The 18,432-nt window shown below is 39.5% G+C and overlaps 1 protein-coding gene across 7 annotated transcripts in view; it reads left to right on the top strand.

The window, feature by feature from the left end:
* Window positions 1-18,432, top strand: part of LOC110963078 (kinesin-like protein KIF2A) — a 60,066-nt gene that overhangs the window by 32,858 nt on the left and 8,776 nt on the right. For 3 of the 7 annotated variants that reach the window (XM_051951041.1, XM_051951040.1, XM_051951042.1), the window contains exons 3-11: window positions 11,623-11,717; window positions 14,001-14,123; window positions 15,291-15,345; window positions 15,724-15,840; window positions 16,106-16,150; window positions 17,505-17,605; window positions 17,709-17,804; window positions 17,904-17,958; window positions 18,061-18,223. In XM_051951041.1, coding sequence (XP_051807001.1) covers window positions 11,640-11,717; window positions 14,001-14,123; window positions 15,291-15,345; window positions 15,724-15,840; window positions 16,106-16,150; window positions 17,505-17,605; window positions 17,709-17,804; window positions 17,904-17,958; window positions 18,061-18,223 — 833 coding nt within the window. In that variant the 5' untranslated portion in view covers window positions 11,623-11,639. Of the gene's footprint in view, window positions 1-5,301; window positions 5,507-11,622; window positions 11,718-14,000; window positions 14,124-15,290; window positions 15,346-15,723; window positions 15,841-16,105; window positions 16,151-17,504; window positions 17,606-17,708; window positions 17,805-17,903; window positions 17,959-18,060; window positions 18,224-18,432 lie in introns of those variants that run through there. The other 4 variants (XM_051951044.1, XM_051951039.1, XM_051951043.1 and 1 more) reach the window with 3 other exon arrangements.

Genomic DNA, 18,432 nt, shown 5'->3' with positions numbered 1-18,432 from the left:
CTAATCAAACAATTACAAATATTGTACGTTTTACTCCTCAACATCTACTTGACTACTTTAATTTAGTTTAGTAAAACAAATGATAACGTAATATTATATAACATGCAATTTTTTTATGCCCAAAGGTAAATAAGCAGGAAATAAACCATTTATAATAGTTCAATTATCTTTGCCACCTAAAATGTTAATCTGGTAATTACAACATCAACATTAATTTTTTCTTTTCAGTTTTATACTACACTTTATTCTGGACTATGCAATTGTGCTTAATGAGCTCTTTATTCTTTTGCTTTAAGTGCATTTTGATGATAAAATGCATGTATTTTGACTTAAGTAATATTTCAACACTGTAGTATTGCTACTTTTACTAAAGAACAGTAATAAAACATGGTTTAAGGACATTAGATAATACTCATGTCAGAACAGAATAGATTACAATACAACCCAGTGAAGAGTAGAGAAAGATAAAATACATTACATAGTTCTTTGTATGAAGACTTTGCTAAATTATTTTTTAATTCTTATGAATTGTGCTTCTAAACTGTCCAATTGACATCAACAGTTTGTTGCTTTGACTCTTAACTCTGATATTGTGTTGCAGTACACTGATAATTAAACAGAGTTTTGCTCTGTTTCGTTAATCTGTAAAGTCGAAGCTATTGCTTTGAATAAAAAGTGCAATATGTTCTTCTAAATTAGGAGTCAAGTACACATTCAAACCAGTAAACTTTCTTTATTAACACTTTAGTAAATTGTATGTATGTGACTCATCACTGCTGTCAAATATTAACAAATTAACAGCTCCCTGACGTTGTGCATCAATACCCTTTTATAGTCCCATATGGTGAAATTTCATTGTTTTATTTGTGTTTTGTGGTTGATATAAGCTTTGAATTGTGAAAGAAAGTTGTTAAATTATGAAGATGTAAAATTATACCACTCCTGCTTCTGTAAACTTTAACATGCCTCACCTACAATCAAAGCACACCAAGTATTTTGCTTTTAGATGCAAGAGTGAACACAAACATCTAAGGAACTGATGCTCCAGTTAATTACTTAACTTAATTTTTCATACATCTATATTTCAACTATAATTCAATTCAGTTTTATTTATATAACGCCAATTACAATCAAATTGTCTCAAGATGCTTTACAGAACCCATATGCCTGACCCCCAGAGCAAGCCCAAAGGTGACAGTTGGGTAAAGTTGGAAAGGATAGGTTTAATTGTAGCAGCCTGTTCGGACACTCAATAATCCGGAGGACATCAGGCCCTCATCAGTGCTTTATTCTTTTATTATCATTTTTATTTTTTAATAATTCAGCAGTCCAGTGATGGTGGCTGTCAGCAGCTGTCCGGTTTGGTCAATGTTCCGGTAATTATTTTATATATATATATATATATATATATATATATATACATATATACACACGTGGACAAAATTGTTGGTACCCCTCAGTTAAAGAAGGAAAAACCCACAATTCTCACTGAAATCACTTGAAACTCACAAAAGTAACAATAAATAAAAAATTTTTGAAAATTAAATAATCAAAATCAGCCATCACTTTTGAATTGTTGATTAACATAATTATTTAAAAAAACAAACTAATGAAATAGGGCTGGACAAAAATGATGGTACCCATAACTTAATATTTTGTTGCACAACCTTTTGAGGCAATCACTGCAATTAAACGATTTCTGTATTTGTCAATGAGCGTTCTGCAGCTGTCAACAGGTATTTTGGCCCACTCCTCATGAGCAAACAGCTCCAGTTGTCTCAGGTTTGATGGGTGTCTTCTCCAAATGGCATGTTTCAGCTCCTTCCACATATGTTCAATGGGATTCAGATCTGGGCTCACAGAAGGCAACTTTAGAATAGTCCAACGCTTTTCTCTCAGCCATTCTTGGGTGTTTTTGGCTGTGTGTTTTGGATCGTTGTCCTGTTGGAAGACCCATGACCTGCGACTGAGACCAAGCTTTCTGACACTAGGCAGCACATTTCTCTCCAGAATGCCTTGATAGTCTTCAGATTTCATCGTACCTTGCACACTTTCAAGACACCCTGTGCCAGATGCAGCAAAGCAGCCCCAAAACATTACTGAGCCTCCTCCATGTTTCACCGTAGGGACAGTGTTCTTTTCTTCGTATGCTTGGTTTTTGAGTCTATGAACATAGAGTTGATGTGCCTTACCAAAAAGCTCCAGTTTGGTCTCATCTGTCCAAAGGACATTCTCCCAGAAGCTTTGTGGCTTGTCAACATGCATTTTTGCAAATTCCAGTCTGGCTTTTTTATGAGTTTTTTTCAGCAGTGGTGTCCTCCTTGGTCGTCTCCCATGAAGTCCACTTTGGCTCAAACAACGACGAATGGTGCGATCTGACACTGATGTACCTTGGCCTTGGAGTTCACCTTTAATTTCTTTGGAGGTTGCTCTGGGCTCTTTGGATACAATTCCAACGATCCGTCTCTTCAATTTGTCATCAATTTTCCTCTTGCGGCCACGTCCAGGGAGGTTGGCTACTGTCCCGTGGGTCTTGAACTTCTGAATAATATGAGCCACTGTTGTCACAGGAACTTCAAGCTGTTTAGAGATGGTCTTATAGCCTTTACCTTTAAGATGTTTGTCTATCATTTTTTTTTTGGATGTCCTGGGACAATTCTCTCCTTCGCTTTCTGTTGTCCATGTTCAGTGTGGTACACACCTTTTCACCAAACAGCAGGGTGACTACTTGTCTCCCTTTAAATAGGCAGACTGACTGATTATGAGTTTGGAAACACCTGTGATGTCAATTAAATGACACACCTGAGTTAATCATGTCACTCTGGTCAAATAGTTTTCAATCTTTTATAGAGGTACCATCATTTTTGTCCAGGCCTGTTTCATTAGTTTGTTTTTTTAAATAATTATGTTAATCAACAATTCAAAAGTAATGGCTGTTTTTGATTATTTAATTTTCACTAAATTTTTATTTATTGTTACTTTTGTGAGTTTCAAGTGATTTCAGTGAGAATTGTGGGTTTTTCCTTCTTTAACTGAGGGGTACCAACAATTTTGTCCACGTGTGTAGATAGATAGATAGATAGATAGATAGATAGATAGATAGATAGATAGACCTGAAGACAAGCAAGGGCAGTCGGAGGGAGTGGAAAAGAAGATCTCTTGGCAAGAGCTGTGGGAAACAGAGACGTTTAGAGCAAGCTTCACTATCAAGGCGGCCTATGATTTCCTACCATCACCCAAGAATCTCAACCAATGATGCTCATCTGCCCGACTCCAGCTACACTCAAACTCATTTTAGTGGGCTGCAAGACCAGCCTCGCTCAAGGATGTTACACCTGGCGGCACAACCAGGTGCTAAAGTGCCTGGCACTAGTGCTGGAAACGCAGCGGATGAGTGTTAGCGCCCTTCCACCCATGTTGACCTGATGGCAAGAAACAACATTTGTCCAGGAGGGTGAGGGTCCACTTGGGAGGGCCCCTCTCGCCTGCCCAGATCCTGGGCAGCTGAGAAGGGTTTGCTATTGGTGGATGCTGGTAGACCTGGATCAAAAGCTCTGCTTCCCTCCTGAGATAGCATCCACCAACCTGCGACCAGACCTGGTGCTATGGTCAGCTTCCCTTAGGCATGTTTACATCATCGAGCTCACATTGCCCTGGGAGAGCTCAGTAGAGGAGGCCTGAGTGCAAGAAGCTAAGATATATGGAGCTTGCCGCTAATTCAAAGCAGTGAGGCTGGAAGGTGAGGGTCCAATCAGTCGAGGTAGGCTGTAGAGGCTTCATAGCCACCTCGACATTCAGGCTTCTCCGGGTGATGGGAGTACGTGGGAAGGCCTACTGGCAGGTGATCAGGGTCCTCTCCAGAGCCGCCGAAAAGGGAATTCAGTGGTTGTGGATGAAGAGAAAGGACTCCACCTGGGCCTTTAGGTGAGTAGATGACATCTAGAGGGTGAACCTGGGATGCTGGGATTCACTGCTGAACCCTCTGGAGGTATCGTGGACCTATCAGCGAAACGTCGATGAAGGAGGGCGCCCATTTAATAACCCAGGGGATGCCCTCACTCACTTGACCATCCTACAGAGTCTTAGATGTCTCATATATGCAAGAAGTGATGTCAACATCTAGTCCTACACAACAGGTCACCACAACAGAAATGGTTGTAGTGTTAGTGTTTTATGCAACTAATATGGCAAATGTTACCATTAGATCATATGCCCACAGGTCAGAGGTATATAAAAATCATATTACCGAGTCACCTGTTGTGCTTCAGTTCAACCTAATCTTAGCCAGTGTTTACATCTATTTACTTCTCTCCAGCTCTCTGTGCACCTACAGTATATAGAGTATTTTAAGTTGAACTCCCAATTAAGCTGTTGTTGTTTACAGATGTATCTTCCCATTGTCAGACAAATGAACAGGTCTGAAATCATGACTGAAGTGCAGCACAATAAGAATTTGTGTTAACCAGCAGTCACTCTTCTGCCATTTTTAAGCTGCTGCTCTGCACCGCTAAAGTATTTTCAAAACTGAAATGATGTTTGACAATCTCATCATACAAAGGAGTTAAAACATCAGCTATACAGTAAATTTGGCAATAGTTTAATCTAAAATCATTCAATAAGAAATGACAGAAATTAACAATCTCATACACTCATTTACATATGGTGGCTGCCGTGTGATCAACTGTTTGCTCTGAGCTGGCAATTTACAGAACAGTCACTCAGATAGCAGATCACATGTCCTAATAAACATAACAGACAGACTTTAAACATTACACAGAATTCAAGTGATGGGTCTTCTAGAAACTTTTTTGGCACATATTGGAATTAAAGAAACTGAAATGGCTGTAAAGACTGCAAGGAAAGCCTCAAAAGTATTCACATTGACTTGTAAGAAGAAATAAGGAGCATCATTGAGGAAAAGGTGTCAGAGTTCAAAGGAAAGTTGTAGAAATACAGTGTGCAGGAAGGAACAGGAGAGATGAGAAAATGATATCAAAAACCTAGCTTTGGACACACTGGATTAAACAGCACACTACAAAATAGCAAAATACAGCGAGATGTGACTGCTATGTTGTGATATACTGTCTGTCATATGAAGCACAAAGGAGGCAGCTGATCCCAAACCTCAGAGAGACAAAAGTAAAACTGTATATTAAAGACGTTCTACGAAATAACTCAAGAAGTGAATGTTATCGAATCACGTTTTAGTAGCTTGAATTTTAACCAAAATACAATTCAGTTCGTTCCTCATTCTAACCACTGGGTGGCGGTAATTCACCAGTTCGCTGTTTGCAAACCAACGTCAAATAAAGAAGAAGTAGCGACGTAATGCTCTCTCTGTCGGCTGCATCTTCCACCTAAACCAAAGACCGCCAAAGAGGCTGCATTTATCCGGCTTATAATAAGTCTTCTGTCCTATATTTGTTATTTTTTAAGTGATGTAGAATGGCGTCTGCTTTTGGGAAGATTGTCGTCGGTACTTATGTGGAGATAAAGCGCAGCGATGGTAAGTTTCGCCCTGTCTGGTCTTCGCCCGTCGCACTGTCTAAGTTGTTTGGGGATCTTTGTTGCTGCGGTTCTGTTGAATGTAGCAACCGTTCCCGGCTGCAGACCGGAACGTTCACGTTAGCTTTAGCTGCACCGAGACGTAGCTGTCAGGGCGGAGAGTTTCAACATGGCCTAAGCCTTTGAATGGGCCCTCACCTTTGTTAGCAAGCTTCTCGGCGAATTCAAGACATATTCTCCGTTAGCTCTTTATTCATATCGATGGATAACACCAAATGCATTAAATGGGAATTTAACGACACGCGTTAGCACGTTAACTTTGGCGACACTAAATTGCCTAAATAATGTAATAGAACAAGGAATAAAGAAATTAAGATTAGCGATACTAGCTAAATTGCTAACCAGGCTAACTAACGTTAGTTATTAGCGTTAGCTTGTAATTAGCTGGAGGGCTAACGCTATCTTCTGCTGCCCGGCTTTAATACAGCAGGAACACCGGAGTGAAACCTCACTACCACCCGTTTAGTTATCGAGTAGTTTCCTCTTTAGTTGTAGTTTCTGCAACGTCTATTTCGTTTTAGGATATTAATTGTTTAGTAAGCCAGCTGAAGTGACATTTGTTGCCATGGAAACCCTAAATAGTATAAAAGCAAGTATCAGGGTGTTTGAGAAAATGTAAATTTCCCATTGATAACAACATATGGATCTTTGTTTACCGGTTTTACAGACATATATCATCAATGACGATAGTGTTTTTAAAGCTTTATTGGATATGGTTATCCTTTATGTCAACGAAATGTAGAGACATTTTCTGCCAAGCTAACACTAGCAAATAATGTACAGTATGAAACGCTTCCGCTCTGTGCTTATTATAGAAGTAATGCATAATGCAGCTATAGTAGTCCAGGAAGAAAATGGGATTACAATACAGTCACTTGAGCTTCAGTTTGTTTTTGAAGATTAACAGACAAGTAGACAGAGAAAGGGAGAGGCTGCTTGTTGTATGACTCCTCTCTATGTGAATGTCAGCTTTATTCTGCCCGCCTCATGTGGTTCAGTTTTGCTTCAGGGACAAGAAGCCAAAGATGACTGAAAAGTTTGTGTCATTCCTGTTGGCCTCTCCAGGACTAGGCTACACCCAGTCATCCTGTTTAGCAATAACCCCTCAAACAGCAAATAATCTTTTCAACAGAGCTATTGCCGAGGGTGTGTTCAACCATTGTACCGATTGTTGTTGGTGATGTCTGTAAGTCCATCATTTCTGAGAAATTTGATTACACTCGTCATCAGTGTCTGGAGATTAGGGGTTGCACGACAGGCCCACAGAGGGAAGTCTGTCTGTCTGTCAGTTTTCTGCTAGTTGGTGTTGTGTCCAGAGCAGGGATTGCCCTCTCTCTGGGGGTTGGTGGCAGGGTTGGTTCAGATTCAAGCCAGATTCAGGCTATTAGCCACCACCCCATCTGTTGCAGTCAGCTCACTCGATTCTGCCAGGACTCTCGCTTGCTCCTCCTGTTTTTTTTTTCTTTCCATTTCATACTCATTCCAGTCAGGAGCATGATCTAATAGAAAATACGTTTGGCTATTTATTAGATGGTCTGCAGTCGCTGTTTAGCTTATCAGCCCTAACACAATCGTTTGTGTATGCGCTTTTAAAACATGATAAATGATTTCCTGTTTCATCTTGGAATTACATTGTATCATGTTATCAGGCATTTGATTTCTTATTCAATATTGTTGGTTAGCGTAATGGTGTCTTTAAAAGGCAGGGAACTAGAAGCAGAGGCTACCTATTGGCCTAGTTTTTTTTTTAAACACATGCATCGTTTTTCTCAATCTGTGACATGTTGACACAATTTCATCAATGAGTGCCTCTGGTTCTGTAGTGAAACTGATGCTTTGAAGGCTTTGTTTGTTCCACAGGCTTACACAGATTGGAGCACCCCCTTTTAAGCCCCTTCAGCGACTGGGAGGTGTCGGCATACCCATTCAGCTGGGTTTTAGTATAAAAGTGGGACACTGTGGATAATGCATTTAGTTACAGAAAATCAGCATATCAGATGGAAGACAAGTCAGAGTGTGACTTACAGATGCAGCCATAGGAAGAGAGTGTGTGTACAGTGTATGAGGAAGAGATAGACGGACTATAAAAAATTAGTGATCTCTGGAGGGAAAATAAATTCTGTCTTCATCAGCAAGGTCAGAGCATACATCTACACGACACTGCCTTTGAGTCTTTGGAATACAGTGTCTGTCAGAGAACATATGGTGTGCCCTTGAAACCTGTCATAAGACTCTGTATGCTGAAATAATTAATGATGAAATGATTAATCAGCTGAGAGACACTCCTTAATGATTTGAGTCATTTATCAATTACAATATAATTCTCTGTATTTGTATGTTCTTCGATATAGTTTGAGTTAAGAGGAATAGTTAAATCAGCAATTTAATTAAATAATCTTCTTCTTTCTCCGAATGTGAAGGGGCTAAGTTGTGAAATGTGGTTTGGGTGGATGGTGTGAAGCTAACTTTTGTGTCCTCAGGTCTGTAGGCCTTTGGCTAGAACAGGTTAGACAAGCCTCCAGAGTCCATTGTTGTGTATAGTGTTATTGAGGCTGTGGACTCCATTTTTTTTATTTTTTTTTTTATAGTTAGTGCCATTCTTAACTGTTCATTTCCATCATTAGCAACCGTAAAACCTTGAATTTGCTTTTACTGTTGAATTCTGAGAATAATTGTGCTTCAAACACCAGTATTTTGTCAATATTGACATGTTTTGGCCTTCACAGTTCTTGTAAGGGTCATTATGTCAAGACACACTGTTTTGTTGTGTTAGCAGTACAGATGGATTGCTGTCAATATACAATACAGATGTCTGTCTTTGCTGGTACATACAACAGACATTTTACTGACTCAGCAAAGATGGAAAAGAAAAGATCACTTCATGTAACATTTGATTTGTGTTGCATTGTGATTGTTTTGTGTACTGTCTTTTCCACTGAGATGGAAAGTGAACTGATTATTTTAAAGACCTTCAGAATCTGAGCTGCGTCCAACCCTGTTTGAGAAGGGGGATGGCCAACACTGGTCGAGTCAAACAGACAGACCTGAATGCAGGCTTAGCATGCATCATCATGTCTCTGTGAATTTGGTGTCAGTGCATCTCCACAGCAGACAGGACACAGTTGCGAGCATCTGTTTTACTCGAATTGTCAACGGTGACACTTATTGTACCAGAGTGCAGCAAATCCACTACTAATAGAGACAGTACCAGCAATATCTCAAAGAACAGAACCTATTCTTACAGAAATTACATACGTCTGACCGATTATTCTGCAATCAACAAGATTATATGATTTTTAGACTGCTTTATGGAGTGTTATGTGATGAACAGCAAAATTATCATTGATTGTTGTTGGTGGTGCTAAAATTCCACATTGATACATCCCTAAACTTTAGCGTTACATAATGTTACAAGACTTTAACACACAAGTGGTTTAGAGGAAGTTGTTCTCTGCTCTACTGTTTACTTATGCAGTATGTTGTGAATGAGTCACATCACAATGAACCCACAGGAAGACTGTGGTCTCAAACTTAACTGCTGACATTGGCCAAGCAGCCAGCCACATTGATTTTTTTTGTTTTCTTTATTTTTTTATATTGATTGTAAATGGCTATTAGCAGGAAGTGATTTGAATTTGACCCTGCTTGACATTCTGTTGTCTCCATTAATCTTCTTGCGTGCTTCAGTCGCTTTTCCAGGATGTCGTGCTTTCAGTACTCTTTAAGTACAGGTGTGACACGGAGCATTAAGAGTCTGTTGGTGTCTTGTTACTTTTCAGCCTTGTGTTAATTACACATGCTCATTTTTAGCTGACTTACCACAGTACAGACCTTGCAGATGTTGGAATAGAAGTTATGGAATGAACAAAGTGTTATTTGCACAGTCAAACAGATTTCAAAGATTAAAAAAAAAACTGAATGGAAAGAGAAGAAACGGATATATTCATATAAGACTGAATGGGTGACTATATGGTGTAATTATGAAAATGTTATAAGTCATATGATTAAGACTGAACAGCCACAGGTTTGAACAACTATTGGAGATTTTGGACTGATTCTGTTCATCACTAACATTATATGATGGGATATCCTGAAGGGATAAATGATGTTTGTTTTGTCAGTAGATTTATAGAGACTTAGAGTATTGGCGCTATTATTGATGGCTTTTCATGGACCAACACCTTTAAAATGTCGTCCATCTGTTAATTCCAAGTATTGTGAACAGCAGAGGGGTGAATTTATCTTTTAAAAGTATCTTTAAACTAAGTTACGTTTGTTTATGTAACCTCAGTTTTTATTCTGATTTGTAAAGAGCTTCTGGCCATGCAGCATAATTACTTTCAGCACCTTATTATCAATTAAGCTATTTTTATCCCTGTTGATTCGAGCTCTGGATCTGAGCACCAACTCAAGCATCAACAGATTTATGATGACCACTGTCATTACTAATAGAGGGATGGGTGATCAGGTTGACATCATCAAAGTTGTCAGATTGTTGTGGCATTCACAGGATGTACAGCAGTGTTCAATTGTGTCATGTGACTGTTTAAAGTAGAATGTACAGTTTTATACTGAAAATGTATAACACATGCTATACACATAACTGTACTGTGTAGTCATTGTTATACAAGGAAAGGGAAGTGTCACATACTACTGTGTTCATGTACTTCAGTTTTAATGAATAATCTATTCCAGCTTCAATTGATTAAGTAGTAAAAATGTATTCCTTTTTAACTATGTGTCTGCCCTGTGAAGGTGCCTGATCTTCTGAGTGCACAAAATGTTATTCCTATCTCTCCCCGTTAAAAGATATAATAGATCTGCTTTTCCTTTCTTTGACATTGTAAAACCGTTGTACGTTAAATCAATCAAATGTTCAGCAGCTGAGAACACGGAAAGCATCTTAGCTTGCTAGCTCCTCGTGTGTCTCTGAATAATGGATACTGGAACATGGTGTTTCCCTGGATTGTGATGGGAATTTACAGCAAGCACTCAGATCCACATAGGCAAAGATGGGAGGGCTGGGCAGGCTTTTTACAGCTGTTATTATTACATTGCAGACAGAGGGGTGGAGAAAGGCATACAGGCTAGCAGCAGCTGCACTTGTCTCTATTATCTGTGATTCTCTCTAACAGGTCATTATCAAAGCTCTTGGTCAGGACTTAGCATTAGCCTCAGCCTACTGCTTCTCACATGACACTGTGCATCCAATTATTACAAATATAATACAAATAAAACAGAATTTTCTGCTGGTCATTATTATTGTGAACACAGACAGGATTTGACTTGGTAATGTATCATTTGACATGACTGTGTACTAAACTGTTATGCTCTTTTTTAACTGAAATGGTTAAAATTGGGGAATACGGTTAATAATAACAACATAGTACTCAGTTTGTAATTATAGATTGGGATAAAAAGACAGTGTAATACCATATAATCATGGAGTGGTTCAGCTGAAAGTTGATCATGATCATTTTGAAGCATTAATTGGATGAATTGTTTCCTCAAAATGACAATAACGGGCACAGATCATCCAAAAAGGAAGAAGATAATACTACATAGACACACGATTGAAAATTAAAATGTGTATGCATAATGTTGTTGTGATAAAACCGCTATTATTTACGTTGTTGTAAAAATACTGAACCCTCTTTCTTCCACCATACTGCATCTTCAAATTGAGCAGTTCTATTTTAACAGGACTACTTAGAGATCAGATCAGGGTAGCAGGTGGTGATTAGGCTGTTTGTAATTCACCCCACTACATTTGTTACCTACTAATGTGAAAGGCAGAGTGTTGGTGAAATCAGTTTTATGTGTAACTGTGTCTGTGTGTTTAAGAAAATATCTCTTCAACATTGCTAAATGATGAGTTCTTGAAGAGCACATGTTACTGTTGTTACTATACTTATATACAACAAAAATAAAGATACTGCCACCGTCATTGTTACCAAACTTTCTAGGGCTCTAAGAAGAGTTTGGGTTTTACTAAACACTGCCTTCGGTCTTCATTGTTATTCTGCCAAACTGACGTTGTCTGTGGTAATCTTGCAGGACGCATCCATCAGGCCATGGTGACTTCACTGAATGAGGACAATGAGAGCGTCACAGTGGAGTGGATAGAAAATGGAGACACAAAAGGGAAGGAGGTAAAGCACCATTTACTACCATTTATTACCGCTCAAAGCACCGGCAGTAGCAGCATGTGCTTTTATTTTCAACAGCAATGAATAATGCATCCAAAGACATTTGGGAGCTGCTGTGATTACGCAAGTAGTCTGCACAGCTTACAGTCCCACCAGATACCACCTTCTGTACACTGATGGGCATGAGCTTACACAGTCTGTTATGTGCCCCTACACTGTGCAACTTGGGGCGAGCTGGGCAATAAAAATCCTTCTATCCATTATCTATATACATTAGGGTCGCAGCTGACTCAGGTGAAGGCAGGGGACACCTTGGACAGGTCACCAGTCTGTCACAGAGATACATATGGAGACAAACAATCACACTCACATTCACACCTACGGGCAATTTAGAATCAGTTTAGATCAATTAACCTCAGCATGTTTTGGACTGTTGAAGGAAACCAGAGTGCGTGGAGAAAACCCACACATGCACAGGGAGAACATTCAAACTCCATGCAGAAAGATCCCAGGCCGGGATACAAACCAGAGGTCTCCTAGCTGCAAGGCGATGGTGCTAACCACCCAGCCACTGTGGAGTCCTAGCAATAAAAATATTCTACAGAAAAGTTACAGAACATATTTCCAAAATAACTGTGATCAAGTTAAAGAGTCATTTACAATAAATGTATCAGTTCTTCAACTGGGTCTGCCCTCATCTGCATGGTATCCCTATTAGGCTACAGCAGTAAGCTTATATAGCTACCACACGTGAGGCCGAAACAAGGAAAAAACACATGCATGTCGTTGTTTTGAGAAAGCAAAAATGAGTGAAAGCAAGAATAGAACACTCCTTGAAGGTGCAGAAATTATAGCAAAGAAAAGACACATCAGTGAGAAACAAATAGGATGGATTTCTAAAATTGGATGAATATGGAGCTCTTTTATGTGATGTTTGGTTACAGAAATTGATGCCACTGACTTGTTGAGACATAAATGTTCGTTGCAGAGATGGCCAAATTCTTTACTCAGAAATAAACTATTGAACCGTAATGAGTGATTCATATAGGAATCAGTACTAATCTGACTACATCTGTGTGTATCTGATTTCAGTTTAACAAGCATGCTGAATGCATTTCCTGCCACACATGGTATTGTATGATGTGATATTTATCGGTGTCAATCAATATGGAAGAATAGCTGGATAAAACATATGACCATATTACCCAGCCCATGTGTGGCCCAGTATTCTGCTTTGTAGTACCATTGTTTTTGCTCTCTGAAATGTATCTGATATGTGGTATTTACATAAAAGGTCACTGTTATATCATCCTCTGCTTAAGCTGTAAAATGGGCAAGTTACTGTAATATATCTAATAGTTTGGACTGAGAAATTGACATCTAAAAAAAAATAAAATTTCATGTTCAGCAAAAATCTGCCTGATCGTGTATCTGGTTAGCAGTAGTTTTGAACTAGTTTAGTCAACGCCGTTAATGTTACTTTATTTCTAGCCAACTACCAGTGAAGGATGGTGATAATTGAATGTTTTTGATATATGCTATTTATGACATTTGCAAGAAAACATGTAGCCTCCCAAAATTTGGATGCAAAAATCACATTACCACTCCGTAACATTTTACTTCTGACTCTGATAGTCTTAAAAAGTAGCTGGTAAACATTTACAGTTGCTTAAAGAAGTATTTGACTTCTGCAAAATAATCTACTACTTATATACTCAGAACGTTCCAGACAAGATCCTGTCTCGTGTCTGGCTAAATATAGAGCATGTGTGTTTTTTTTGCTTACTGGCAAACATGCGCAGTCATGAACTACTACTAAAGTCAGCTTCAAGTCTACCTCATGTCCAAACCAAATCTGTCAAGGTCCTGTCTTTATGCGGTCTGTCTCTGAGCTGGTTTGATCAGGGAGCCTTTGTCAAATACTTTATGAACTGATGCTGAGCTGTGCCATGAGCTTTTAGCTTCACTGTAAAAAAATGTTGACCGTCTTTTAATTGAGCGATTGATTGATTTTTACAGGATGGTTTTAGCTTCTTTGACTGTTATTATCAGCGCACAAACAGGTTTCATTACCAAGTGAAACGTCATAGGGTTTCTAAAGTAGTTTTTAGCCAGTTTTGCTGCTGTGAAATGTTAATGTTCAGGTTGGTCAATTTTTCTAGGATTCACTGAAAGCAACTGCAAAGTGAATGTTTATTTTTTTGCTTGTGACAAACGAAAAGTGTTATAAAAAAAGGTTAAAAATGGCCTAATTGCTTGTCTTAACACTGCTTTGTTTTTGGGCAGATTGACTTGGAGAGTATATTTGCACTTAATCCAGATGTGGCACCAGACGAGGAGATTGCACCGAGTCCAGAGACCCCGCCCCCTCCCACGCCAGTGTGTGTAAAGGGCAGTAAAATTGCAAAGGTGAGTGCTGCTATGCCACTTTTTCAGCAGCTGTAAGAAATCTGAGACGCTTTGTATTTTCTGTTCCTCTGTTTACTCGCCCTTGTTCTCGTCATAGCCAGGTGACCAGTCTTGCTCATGTACTTCCTTTGTGGCTCTGTTTGCTGAACCTTAATTTAGACATGGGATCCTTCTAGGCAGCCAGCTACTAGTCCTGTTACAAATAGTGTCTGCAGTGCACAGTAGATTAGGACTGGGATTAATTTGGTAAATACTGTAGTTTCTATGACTTGTTGTGTTATGCGTTTTCTTGTGGTTTTATTAAGTGTAACAAAGTGTAAATTGTGAGGTAATGTTTCCAGGGTTTCTGCAGGGCATTAAAAAGCATTAATAGTCTTTCAATTGATTTTGTGGAATTAAGGCTTAAATAGCATTAAAAATCATTAAATTTGATGGAGCAAACAGGTGGAGGATAGCTGGGAAATGGAGAAATGCAAATTCCAGCAAAAATGGCTGGAAAATGTGGAATTCAGAGAATGACTGCAGCACGTGGGTGGTCAGGGGTGATTTCTGGATTCAGAAATAGTGAAATGTAGTTCAGTCATGATATTACATTTTTTTCAGTTTAGCATTAAAATGGCATTAATAAAGCATTAAATTTGACCTACTGATTTCTACAGAAACCCTGGTTGATGAAGATTTATTCTTTTGAATGAAAAGGATTTCTTTTGCTGAATGTCACTTGCTACATATTTGGCTTGGTTGTAGAAAAATGTTGCAGCATTTTTGAATTTGATGCTGTAGGTGTTTATACTGAAAGATATAATACTTATCTATAAGATAAAGTCTCTAACTTGGAAACGGATCCAAAACCTTGACAAAAATCTACACATATAGACCTACAGGTGTTCTAGTCTCCAGCTGTTGGATAAAGTCTACTCACATTTCTTTTTGAAGTCACTTTAAAGTGTATGTGATGGCACTGTGATCTCAGGCATTAGTACTAAAAGAAGTAGACTCTTTAATCAGCACTAATCTGACTCTTGGGCTTCGTCTATTTCTGTATATGCTGAGGAGTCATGTGAAGCAAAGTTGTTGCACTGAAACATGTTTCCTTTCTCAGGGCACCCATGACAAATAGAAATCACACAAACCAACTCGGTATCTAACTGCAGCTTTTTCTTGCAGAACCGACGGACGATAGCACCTGTTAAGAATGATACTCCGTCCAGGGATAACAGAGGTTTGTTCCTTACACTCTTGATGGAATTGCTAACATGTTTGCTTTCTCTGAATTTGGCGTTGAGATATTAAATGCTTCTGGCAGATGAAGAAAAGCAGTGATCAGTGCGTGCAAGACACATCAGTGACCAATACTATTGGATTATTCTGGCTTACTAAAAGTATTCTTTCATAATATTCCTCACATTTTAAACCCGTTATGTCACAAGCTTAAATTATTAAGTGACCAAAGATGCATAAGGAAAACAGAGGAGAGGGATTACAGAGATGTAAATACAAAGACAGAGAATTCTTGCTAATTTTGGATAAATATGATATCCATATCAATATTACTTGTCACTAACCTCTAGATAAAGATATTGGGATTTTGTGTTTTCAGCAATTCCAACCCGGGCCAGACCTCCACAGCCTCAACAGCCAGAACCTGCTCCACCTCCCCCAGCCCAGCAGCCTGCACAGCCCACTCAAGCCCAGACACAGCAGCAACTACAGAATGGTAATGTGACCAAAACAGTCATGTTTATTTAATTTAGCTTAGCTATGATCTTCTTTTCTTCATCAGGAAAATTCATTTCAGAGAACCAGTTGATAGGATTTGGCTGAAAGTCTCTAGCCCACAAATATATTGTCATGCAGTTATTTAAGAATGCCGTCCCTTTTTATTTTTTACATTAAAAGTGATTTAATCAGTTAAGTGTAGAAACAGAACTATTAGAAGTGTTTAATGTGTCATGTTTTTGTCGATCACATGTTTATCACAGAATCCTCACATCAGCCGATACCCAGAAAGGAGTTTGGACAGCTTTGTATGTATCATCTGCATGTTACTCCTGTCCTCAGTGCTTCATGGTGATTCTAATAGAGTTCCCAATAGAATCTGAGAGCCCTCCAGTCTGACAAGAAGATTGAGCAGTGAAATGTCTGCCAGATACTATTCAGAACTGTGGTGTGGAGATGAAGCAGCACAAACGCAATCCATCCAGCAGACAGGCTTTCTGGGTATTAGAGAGAGGGAGTTAAAAAAAGAAAAAAAAAAAGAAAAAGCGTTTGTGCTGCTGTTTGGCTGCACTGCCTTTTCCCTGTGTGACTTCTGCTGAGTCACGCACAAGAACACGCATGGAAAGACTTGTGGTGCTATGTGCTACTCCTCTGGGCTCATGCAGCAACAATAACCTTTTTCATTACCCTCCATTCATTCAAAATGTTCCCAGTCATTTGATGAGCCAAGAGGAGAAGGACAGAAACGCCCCGTTCCCCCTCCTGCCCCTCAGCTCCCCTACCGACTGCCAATGAGCCTGAACAACCCCCAAATAGTGACGGTGCTGCATTCCTCTAGTATTTCCTTCTCCTGGTGCTGATGCAGCTCATCTTCTCCTCCCAGATTACAGCAGATTATTAAACCCTCTGCTCTGATAGTCTGGGTTCTCAGGGACTGGAGCCAGCAGGAGGCCGGGACTGTATTACTGGGCTTTGCAGTGGGAAGCTGGGCCTGTAGCAGCGAGCCAGGGCTAATCAGATAACGCTGGGTTTTATAAACTCTGCAAAGAAATCAGAAGTGGCTTTTACTGATGTTTGCTAACTTGTGTGCTCTTATTGTGGGTACTAATGGTTTGTGATTGACCTAAAAACAACACTAATCGGTGGGTGTGCTGTGCTGGTAGCTTTGGAATAACATGCTGGTTTATTACAATCATCATATTTGATTGGAAACTATCTGTAATTTTAATCAGACTGGAGTAATTGCAGAATTAAAGGCACATGTCCTACACTGTAACAAGCCTTACCAGCTCCTAGTCCAGTTGTGTTTGAGAAAATGGATAGAAGGGATAAATAAGAAGAGCAGGTTTTGAACTCACTGTAAAAGCCTTTTGTTGTCGATACAGAGAAAGCAGCTAGTGTTATGCTGGAGACACTGTGTGCCAGCCACTGCATCCTGGTCTGTGGTCGCATTATTAAGGTTCCGCTTTGTTGGAAGTAGCCCAAGGTCTCCCATCTGTTTAAAGGAAGACCCAGAGAGAGAAAGGCTGAAGAGACAAGAAGAAGTTGAAGAAACAGATGGGGAAAAGAGATGAGAGAAGAAGAGATCTTTTCAGAAAGAAAGGCTATTGGTATATGCTGTAAGATACAGAAAAGTGACTGTTTCTCTTGTCATGATGGCAGCGAGGAGGAAGTCCAACTGTGTGAAGGAGGTGGAGAAACTGCAGGAGAAAAGAGAAAGACGCCGGCTTCAACAACAGGAGCTCAGGGAGAAGAGAGCTCAGGTACATTCATATCAGCCTTTTTCCTTAGTATTTAACAAAATATGCTTATTGAATATTGATAAAATACTTACATTGTGCTTTGTATTTCCTTGTACTTCTTCAGGAGGTGGATACCACCATCCCTAACTATGAGATCATGTACATGATCCGTGATTTCCGAGCCAGTCTAGACTACCGACCTCTGACCACTGCGGACCTGGTGAGTGGAGACTCAGAATTCTTCCTCTTCACACCTGATTGTTGGGTTTTGACCTTCAGTGACAGTATAATAAAATAACCTTCTTGTTGCGCTGTCCAGATTGAAGAGCACAGAATATGTGTCTGTGTGAGGAAACGTCCACTCAATAAAAAAGGCAAGTTTTTTTTTCTTCAACTCTGATCCTATGATTGATCATGATATGGTCTAATTTACATCCTAAGTGTCGGTGTAATTCAAAGTCTGGTCTGTGTTCCAGAGTTGACCATGAAGGACTTGGATGTGATCACTATTCCCAGTAAGGACGTGGTGATGGTTCATGAACCTAAACAAAAAGTGGACCTGACCCGCTACCTGGAGAACCAGACCTTCCGCTTCGACTATGCCTTTGATGACAGCACTACCAATGAGATGGTTTACAGGTTTGTAAGAGCAAATTTAACAACAAACTGAGCCGTTAGACCAGTGGTTCTCAAAGTGTGGGGTGCTGAGGTATGACGGGGTGGGGGGTGGGGCGTGAGCGACTTCGAGGAAAAGATCCGTCTACGCGGAACTAATTAGCTGAACTATTGTTTTCACGATGCACAACAATACTCAAACTGCGCTGTTACAGTAACCGTCCCCAATTCAT

Source organism: Acanthochromis polyacanthus, chromosome 7 (assembly GCF_021347895.1).
Source record: "Acanthochromis polyacanthus isolate Apoly-LR-REF ecotype Palm Island chromosome 7, KAUST_Apoly_ChrSc, whole genome shotgun sequence".
Lineage (NCBI taxonomy): Eukaryota > Metazoa > Chordata > Actinopteri > Pomacentridae > Acanthochromis > Acanthochromis polyacanthus.
This window is presented reverse-complemented; position numbering and strand designations above follow the sequence as displayed.